Here is a 10,138-nt window from a genome sequence, read left to right as displayed (position 1 = left end):
ACAGTTTAGTGAGAATTACTCATAAACACAGATGGCAAAAAACAATAACAAAAACCCTTGGTCTTCCCAAGCTCGTGATGAGACTGAGACCCATAGATCCCTAATGCCCCACTGCCTTGTGGGTAGGTCTTGGTTGATCAAGGAAGTAGATCCAAACAGAAAAGCAGGACGAAGGTGGAGCTGCTTGGCCGAAAGACTCAAAAATCCCAGTTAGGCCAAACCCCAAAACTGGAGCGACATGACATGCTATCACCCCCAACAATCATGAAGTCCATTGAATAATTAAGAGTACAAAATTCCACGATTGAAATCATAAAATGTATTTTATTGGTTCAATTCAGTTCAAATGTAATCATTGGCTATGTACAATTTTGCACAGATCTTTCTTGTTAATAGTTAAATCTATGAACAACATGTCTTAAAATAATCTCCTGCAAAATGAACAACTAGACTGTATGAGAAATTTGGATAACATAACGCAGATTATCTTTATACGAATTGTTGACTTAGGTCTGAGAGTGACAGGAACCGAGACGATGATGATAATGATTATGATGACGATGATGATGATGACGACGATGAAGATGATGATGGTAATGATGATGATGAGCATATCACAAACAATCAAGTCTCAATCTTCATTGTTCTGGTCACTGTAACAATGTGGTGAGGAATGGTGTTAGGTTATGGCTCTCAATAATTATGTCCTCCTGTGACAGAATTGTTTTCTGACAGACAACTATCTAAATTTCTCATAGCTGTCATCGGTCCCAACAATGAAAAATTTAATTACAACAACCCCTGATTACCCATCATTGCAATACCGAAAATCAGTTCCAAGTTTTACATACATATGAAACCAAACAAAACAAAATTATGGAAAAAAAAATTAAAATACAAATAGCAAACAGATTTTTAATTTTAATGTCATTGATCTAATAGTAATAGACTGACTCGGTATACAACAAATCATGTATTTTCCATCCCCCCTCCTCCAAAAAAAATCCAGATTATCCATATTTTATAAGACACAATTTTTCATAAGTTTGAGCCAATCATGCAATAAAAGGGTTAAAACTTATTGATGGTCAATGAGACACTAAAGACGAATGAGAGATGAGAAGCTCACGTCGTTAAGGCGAAAATCTTTAGTGTCTCATTCAACCTGTTTTGTTGTCAAAGGGAAAACCTGAAACGTCTATATCATGTCTTCGTAAATCAAATTGAAGCTTCTACTCCATTTTATTATTGTTGTTTATGGACTAGTGGACTATATGGAATTTTAAATGTGAAAAATGTTTCCTGGAGGATGTGCTCTAATATATCAAATCCCTTTTCTTTAAAGATCATTCATTTCTCAAGATTATAAGGTTTTAATATGAAACACCTGTCGCTGAAATAAATCTAGACTGTCTGACTTTACCAATACCATCATGCCCAAATTAAAATTTCAACAAACACCAATAAACAATTGTAAACACACAGATATGGCATCCGTACCACCCACTCATTGACATACACAATAAACAGATTAAACATAACATACAGGCAACAGAGATTCTTCCCACGAACCACAAAGGAATGGAACAATCTGTCAGAAAGAAATAGTGACAGCACCAAGACATGAAAAATTCCTGGCTTCTCGGAGCGCATACAACATGGCACAGAGCTTGCTGCCAGCATGATGAAGTTGGCTGTCTGAACGAAGAAGAAGAAGAAAAACACTGACATTGTGTGGTGAACAAAACTCGGCATGGACGTAATTTTAAAAGTTAGAGACATTAAACATATGAGTTTTTTTTTTTATGTTTCAGTGCATGACATTATTAGTCAAAATGTGAAAATATTGGATTTGCAATTTTTTTGCATTTTCTGAAAGAATATGCTCCCCAGAGCAATTTAATCTTTATTTGACATTATTTCAAAAGTTAGAGACATTAAACATATGAGTTTTTTTTTAATGTTTCAGTGCATGACATTATCAGTCAGAATGTGAAAATTTTGGATTTGCAATTTTTTTGCATTTTCTGAAAGAATATGCTCCCCAGAGCAATTTAATCTTTATTTGAAGTAAATCGGGTGACTTTTCATGAAGTTATGGTCAGATGTATGGGAAAAGTATCCAGCAACTTTTCTCAAATTTCAAACTTTTTCAACTTGACTAGCTGTAAAAAATATTTAGAAGTGAAATTAAGCTTTGATATTTCCAGAAGATGTACAAAAAGGGTTGATTTAATAATTTATGACAAGAACTCATTTTTTATAACAACTGACCTTCTTACTAAACCTGGCAATATCTCAGTTTATTGATTATGTCATTCATTGTAACAAATGATGAGATACCCTAGTTGTCCATAAACCTTTCCCATAAATGTTTTGACTGCACATCAACTTTTGGGCCATTCTGTACATAAGAGTTAATCTTTAAAATGTGGTTTATACAACAGAGCCTCCCACTGATGCCAAAACAGATTCAAACAATAACCAAGTACCAAGATTACAAAAAAAAAAATGTTTTTTGTTTTTCCAATATCAACACATTAAGGCCTATACATGACAAAGCAAGTAGCCTATTCAATGTTTTTTAAAAGACAAAAAATCTGAGTGTTATGGAAGAGTCCAAATTAAATTAATAACACATGGGATTCAATGTCTGCATTGTCTAAAAAAAAAGAAAATCTAGAAACAAAACTTTCCAAACATCTTATTTTAGAAATAAATAAAACTTGCGGAAAATTCTGTTTCATGTCATAACACAGAATAATAGTCTTGTTGAAATCATTTTGAAAATATCAAAGTAACAAATAAGGACGCAAGCACTAATGTAAAATGATTATCTGAAAAGGTGTGTGTGAAATAGTGCCAGACAACAGAATGAAAGATACAAGAAAAATCATCCGAAAAAAAATCAGCCTGCCTTGATTGAGGATCGAACCTGATATCAGGAGCCCTGAGGTTCAATCCCCAGGCTGCTTCTTTGGGATGATTATTCATTCTTCTTTATCTGGCACTGTTTCTTTCATACACATCTTTTCAGATTTCTTGGTATGGGGTGCGGAAGGCCTGTAGCTTACTCAGGACATCTATGTGAGCACCCTGTGAGCACACAATGAACAGGCCAATAGACTGGTTCAAATCAACCCTTTTTACTTCTATCTGGCCTTCCTGTCCATCTAGCAGATTTTGGGTGACTGGATTTAATATTGTACAGTGGTCAAAGAGTTCTGTGATAGTCTAGTGTCCCATCAAATGGAAGCACACAATTATTACTGACCACAGCTAAACGCAAGATAACAAAGATAAACTCTAACTTCATGAGCTTCATTGCTGGGAGACAGCTTTTTTCCACTTAACTGGAACTGTCTTACTATTTTTTTCTCTTCTTGAACTATCTTACAACAAGGTGTACTTTTTGCAGGTCTGGGAACCAAAATTCTTATGGGCTCATTCTTGTTATACAAAAACTCTATAACTGACATAAAATATTGTTCATTGCAACAGGGTTATATCAAGCCCTTAATTGTGTTCGCTTATCAGACCAGCTAAGAAGAAAACCCAGTCTTATACAAATAACTCCTGGACTCCTAGTAATCAAAACATGTTTTTAAAAAGTGATAGCTCTTGTTGGGTTTTTTTCCTAACTTCAACCTACTTTCACTCAAAATTTCCAACTTCATCATTTTTATTAAAATACAAATAACAAATTTTTATTTACAAGAACTTCATCATCAACCTTCCATATATAGAACTTTCTTCAAAATTATGTGGCACCATCTTTATTATCAAACTTCTTTGTCTTTGTTGTGTAGAAAAACATTTGAAGTGTTTCTTTCTCCATCACTGGAATTGTCTTGAAATGACTTGCTACCGCCTGAAAGTAAAGTAAATAAATATACAAATTAAAAAAATAAAATAAATGAAATAATAGATAGAAAGGTGCTAGATAGATAGATAGATAGATAGATAGATAGATAGATAGATAGATAGATAGACAGATAGTTAGAAGATAGATAGATAAATCTGTCATCTGCATTTTTTGCGGCCGCAAATGGCAATTTGCGGTCGCAAATATCAGGGCGATCCGCAAATTTTGGCAAATTTCCCAAAATTGGCAAATCGTGGCAAATTTTTGGAAAATTGGCAAATCGCGTGGCAAATTTTGGGGAAAAAAAGAAGCAAAAACAAAATAACGAAAAAAAAATATGCGAAACTTGAGAAATGTTGCAGCTTTGCCTGGGCCCAAAACTAGGGAAGCTACTCTCTACAGATAATGAACCTTTAATAAAACTTTGTAACAACGCTATTCACAGTCATTTCATTTCTCAAGTCAAATAAATCAAGTCACTTACACGTCCAACTTCAGTCATGGATCGTTTCGTCAAAAAATCTTCAAATAAGGACCCAAAGTGCGGCAAATTTTTTGGGCAAATTTTGGTCTTTTTGGCAAATTTCATGGCAAATTTTGGGGTTTTTTTTTGCAAATTTTAGGTCCCAATTTGGCAAAAAATGCAGATGACAGATAAATAAATAGATAGACAGATGAATAGACAAATTGGTAGGTAGTAGGTAGCTATTATTAAATAAATACACTACAGCTCGCATACAAAGGCCTCAGATGCGGTGGAAACTAAGCTACAATAGGAACTTTTTAATCCCTCTTCTACAGCTTATATAACTCGCATAAATCATGCATGGCTATAACAGGACAATATTTCTTGGAACACAGTTAGATTAAAATGGGGATGTAAGATGCAAGTTTAGTGCCCAATTGAGAAAAATGAACTACTCAAGAGGAAAAGAGGAAAGCACACATAAGCCATTGGAACAGAGATGGGATGGGGCTGGACAAAGAGTATTTAATATGTGTACTATTGGCATACTATTCTGTGCACGTTGTGCTATACAACACAGCGACACAACTAAAAGGCTAGAGAGAGTGCATGACTGACAGATCAATAAGTTGATACTTAGGCCTAATGTGCGTGTAGAGTAAGGGATGTGTGACCCATGACTGTTTATGCAACTCTGCTGAGAAGTGAGGAGCGGGTGATGAGCTCTTTGTGAAGCATGATGCTGTCTTTATTATAGGTACAGTACTCTAATTGAGTTTTGAAGTACAGTTAGTACCGGTAGTGACTGTCAGTGGCGGAGTTGGGATGGGTGGAAACCAGAGGAAAGTAGGATGGTAGAATTTAACTCTTGGATTGTTCCAACTCGCCTTTTTTTTATTATGAAGTGAGAGGAAGAGAGGGAGGTGATGGGTGGGAAAAGAGAGAGTTAAATTGATGGAAGTCACAATCACCCCGTTTGATTTATTTACCCATAGAAATAGCACAAAATTTGTTCCTTGTGTTTTTTTATTTCCTTCAATATGGTCTCCCTTCAAATGCCATATGCATGGATATAAACGGGACTCGGAGACGATGGGAATTTCCTTTGCTAGTCCCACTTTTCCAGTTGTACCAGAGTTCCATTGTATATGTGTATATTTTAGTTACACATTTCTACAATACCACCATGATCAATCTACTTTATAATCATGTTTGTATTCCTGATGTTAACTTCCTTTCAACTTTTTTACATCTGATTCACACCGACATAAAACCAGAGAGCGGTGATGAGTCAAATTGACAACAGATAAGGACACTTACGTCTGCTAGCTGTGCCTTGCTGAGACCAGGACGTGTGGGCAATTTATAATGTCGCTTGTATCGTCTCAATGTGTTGACTGGCATTTGATAAAAATCAATCTGAGGAAGATAAATAATTAAAACACACATCAGTATACTCTTGACTCTCAGCATTTAAATAATCTAATAACACCTAAAAACAAACAAATTATACCCTTGCCTTAAAGGGAAACAAAATCATTCTTAGGCGTGCAAGGAATTTTAGTTTCCACTCAGATTATGCTTCAAATATTATATCTGCGTGCATCTACTAGCCCAAAGAAAACCAAAGCAATGGCAGTTATTTGGTATGCAAAAATATTGATGCGAAGTGAATTCATACACATAGCTTTTAAGTTTATATGTCAAGTCTTGTTGTAAAGCTAAACACACAGAAAAAAATGATGTGTGGTAAAAACTCAATTATTTCTTTTACTTTTTTTACCAACCAAAGGATGCATGGGTTTCATCCAAATACCTATGACTTGCCACTATAAAATGCTTCAGAATTGATTTAATGTGGTTAATTCTAGTCAACTACCCATTTCTTACAAAAAATAACACATTTTCAACAATTATTTTTTTTTGTTTGTTGCTTTAGGTCTCTTCCAACACAATTGAGGTTATATGAGAGACCGCTGAAACAAAAAAACAAGCAATCTAACAAAAATAGTACAAATGTAAATCAAAATCATAACCTAAAGATATCATAAGCTAAATTATAAATAACCAAGAACAAACAGGCAGAAGATTTACAGAAAAAAAAATATCCCCTGTCAAAAATACAATCACAAACCAAAGAAGCAGGATAGGCTAGTAAAGAGAAGAAGAAACGACATCACTATCGGATCGTACACCCATGCGAACATCATAGGTATATGATTCAAGGGTGATGCTCCCATCCAACCACCCGCTTTTCAACAGTTATGTTATATCTAAAATTATGGAGTAAAAATGGGGATCTGGAAGAAAAAATCAGAATTTGATCAATGTTCACTCCTAGACAATCTGCACAGACTTATTAATTCTGAATAAGTGACAGATCTGCTATTTTAATTGCAAATTTAAATTCATTCTCAAGGCGAGAACACACTTTTTCGCACTATAATCACGAAATTGTTCGAAATTCCATTCAAGATCGCAAAAATCCTATATTTAAAAAAACATTATCTGGATTCCACCATCAAAGTTTTTTTAAAGACTACAAAAAAAAAATAAAAACACACACAAAAAAAACACGAAAACGCTAAACAGTAGCATGATGTCAACCACAATCAAATGATATTTTATATTAATCATGAATGCCCCTCACCTCCACAGTCTCCTCTTCTCCATCTTGATAGCCCAAATCCTCGTCACTATCTTTTCGTTTCCGCTTGGTCCTAATATTTTGTATCTGGGTTTTATGGTAGTCGCAAATATAGATGTGTGGACTCTGGAATATTGGAAGAGTGAAAGATAAGTACGAAAATCAGAGGAGAGATCAAACAAATTCATTAACAATACCAAATTTAAATGAAATCAATTTATTTTTTGCATCTAAAAAAATTAAATTTTCTTATATTTCAAGAAGCTACGTTTTGCCATTGTCAGTGTAAAAAACAAAACAAAACAAAACAAAACAAAAACATAAAGAGAAGAAAATGTACAGAACTTGAAACTTTATGAAATAAATAAGACAAATGATAACCCCCACCTTTTTACAGCTAAGGCTAAGAGAGTAGAAAAATATAAACTAGCAAAAGCAAAATTAGCATTTAGTGGTAGCCAATAAAAAGATTTATTCACTATTATTTATTTTCTATTTTATAATCCAGTGTTCTAATTTCTTGTCAAAACAGGGATCGAAGAAGCTTTAGCCCCTCAGTCTTCTAGAATTCAAGAATTGGACTGATCTTGATCGACTTTATCACAAGAGGTTTGGAGGATTGATAAGCAAATAAAAAATAATAAAGAAATAAAGAATAAATATACTTTAATTCAAAAAAGATTCCACTACCGTATGACTCATGATAGATGAAGTTTGAGGAGAACATGTTGATCAAACTTTCAATATAAATTTTTAAATCTGTGAAACGGACATCTGTGTTGATAAAAATATGAAAACGGTTTGCTGTGAAACTGCTTTTTATGGAGACTTTTGTTTACTCTGATTATTTTTCTTTTCTTTATTTGCTCAATCTATCAACTTTTCATATTCAATACTCACCATTTCATCCCTGATAAGCTTCAATTTCCGTGCCTGGTTTTGGATCCGTTTGCTATAACTAGCATTACCAGCCTGCCTCTGACACTTCTCATTGTTGTCTATCAAGCAGCAAACCTGATCATGACCTGGACGACTGTCGTCTTCAGTACTGAAACCATTTGTGCTGGAAAAGGCAAAAAAAAATGTAAATAAAATAACTGTCCATACATACCGTGTATCAACTATTGATCAGATCTTAAAGGGGAGGGGGGAAATGCCATTGATCCCGGCATAAAGTCATTCATTTATTAATCAAAATGAAAGCAAGCATGCATATGTTGTTTATTTTAGAATAATGCTAATAAAGCTTGGTGTACATTTATAAAAATCAGAATCTCAATTAAAAAATACAAGTCTTCCTGAGAATGACGGTTGTGAGGATTGGCAATTTCTTGTTTAGGCTATTTCGACTACCAGAGTTCCCCTCAACAGGGCCTGAGAAGTTGCCTCTGTAACCTTACCTGGTAGTTAAATTAAATAATAATGCATTAAATGAAAGAAAATGAAGCAAAACAACCGTGGATGAAGAATGAGATACTGGATTTAATGACGAAAAGAAAACAAAATAAGGATAAACCAACCTGTATGAAAATTGATAGGGAAATAAAGAAGAGATGTAAAGAGGCAAAGGAGGAATGGCTAAATGAAAAACGCTTGAAAATAGAAAAACTCCAAAGAGAACATAAAACAAGGGCAATGTTCGAAGAGATCAAGAAATTGACGAAGAACAAACAAAACACGGGAAAGTGTATAAAAGACTCGGAAATATGATATTCGAAGAAGAAGAGATTATCAAAAGATGGGGAAAGTATGTGGAAGACCTATTTAAGGACAGTAGAAGAAGGCGAAGAAGAAGAAGAAAGACGAAAGCCAAAGGGTAAAAGAAGAGTATGTTGAGTAAAAGTAAAAAGTTCTTTCTTGACGAGTAAATTCTGTGGAAGGTATTTCATCTAATAATTACATTTACAATGAAAACCTTTCGCTTCCATCAATAAACTTACAAATCGTACAGTAAATGACAAAATAAATTTAACTATCTAGATAGAAAAATTAAAAAGTATCTACATGAAAATCGAAAGTGTTTGAATCTTTGTTGATTGTTGAATCACTTACTGTCTTACTTTACTGTTTACTCTCATTCATTCATTCTGAGTCAACGATTTAGATTTAGACAGAAGCGTTGATTTTAGAACTCAATCATTTATTTTTCTAATCCATAAAGACGTTTTAAATAATTGTATATTAAAACTGTGACTTTTAAATAATTCGAAACCCAAACCTCATCATAGACATTATTGCAGCAACTGGAACTGATCCTCGACTTCTGGTTGGTGAGTGTGGCGTCGGTCGAGACCGATGAAATTTACTTTTAAAATCAACTTCCACTTTCACGCCTAGGATGTGGATGGAAAATGGCACTATCAGTGATGACTTGAGTACTTTCACAAATCAGGATATTGTCTTGTCATAGGTTGGAATTCAACTCTAAACAATGAGAATTAAATATCATTCTAATGACAACAAACGAAGATCAACGACAGCACGCGTAGGTGTGTTGTTTTTTTTCTTCTTTCGAGCAGCCAGATAGCTACTGTGTTACCGAAGTGATGTGTGTAAAAGCGAAATATCTTCAACCGGTGTAATGTTAAAATTTAACTCTACTCTTGACAGACTGCTCAAGAGAATAAAGCAAAACTATGAGAGTCAGAGAAGCAAATCATTTATGTCACAATCTGTGCAACTTACTAACGACAGAGTGATTATGGGAGTGATAATGGAGAGACTTCGGATGGGAACAATACAGACATCACACTCCAACCATCGTTGAGTACAGACGATACAATTTATACTCCATTTCTTTTTATTTGTTTTCAACGTTTATTTGTTTACAGTTGTGTTGACGAAGGATTTATGTAAAATACTTTTTTTTAACGGGGATTAATACTTACCTTCTGAACCTACCTATCACTATACAACGTGCCAATACTCTACCACTACTTCTATTACCTATTTATTTAAACCTAAAATATTCTCTTACTATCAGTCAAGTGTCAGGAGCTTTTTACCCGACAATAAAAGGGAAAAATAAAAGCGGGACCAGACACTAGTCTTTGGGGAAACTATATAACTCCTATATGTCTACTTCTACTTGCCACCCTGCTACATAGACGTGACAATATGAAAAGGAAATATTCTGAACATACGAATTGACAAAATAGTT

At 34.2% G+C, this 10,138-nt stretch overlaps 1 protein-coding gene across 1 annotated transcript; it reads right to left on the bottom strand.

The window, feature by feature from the left end:
* Positions 1–304: 304 nt before the first annotated feature.
* On the bottom strand, positions 305–9,543 carry LOC144970745 (histone deacetylase complex subunit SAP30 homolog). Its single transcript, XM_078910731.1, has 5 exons — positions 9,197–9,543; positions 7,879–8,041; positions 6,982–7,104; positions 5,652–5,750; positions 305–3,871 (listed from the first exon to the last, which is right to left on the bottom strand). Exons 1-5 carry the CDS (start codon positions 9,208–9,210, stop codon positions 3,761–3,763), a joined length of 510 nt encoding a protein of 169 aa, XP_078766857.1. The 5' UTR covers positions 9,211–9,543; the 3' UTR covers positions 305–3,760.
* Positions 9,544–10,138: the final 595 nt, after the last annotated feature.

The sequence above is a fragment of the Berghia stephanieae genome, chromosome 4 (assembly GCF_034508935.2).
Source record: "Berghia stephanieae isolate SIO BIC M18660-M18661 chromosome 4, UCSD_Bste_1.3, whole genome shotgun sequence".
NCBI lineage: Eukaryota > Metazoa > Mollusca > Gastropoda > Nudibranchia > Aeolidiidae > Berghia > Berghia stephanieae.
The sequence above is the reverse complement of the archived record's forward strand: the minus strand, read 5'-3'. Positions and strand labels throughout refer to the sequence as shown.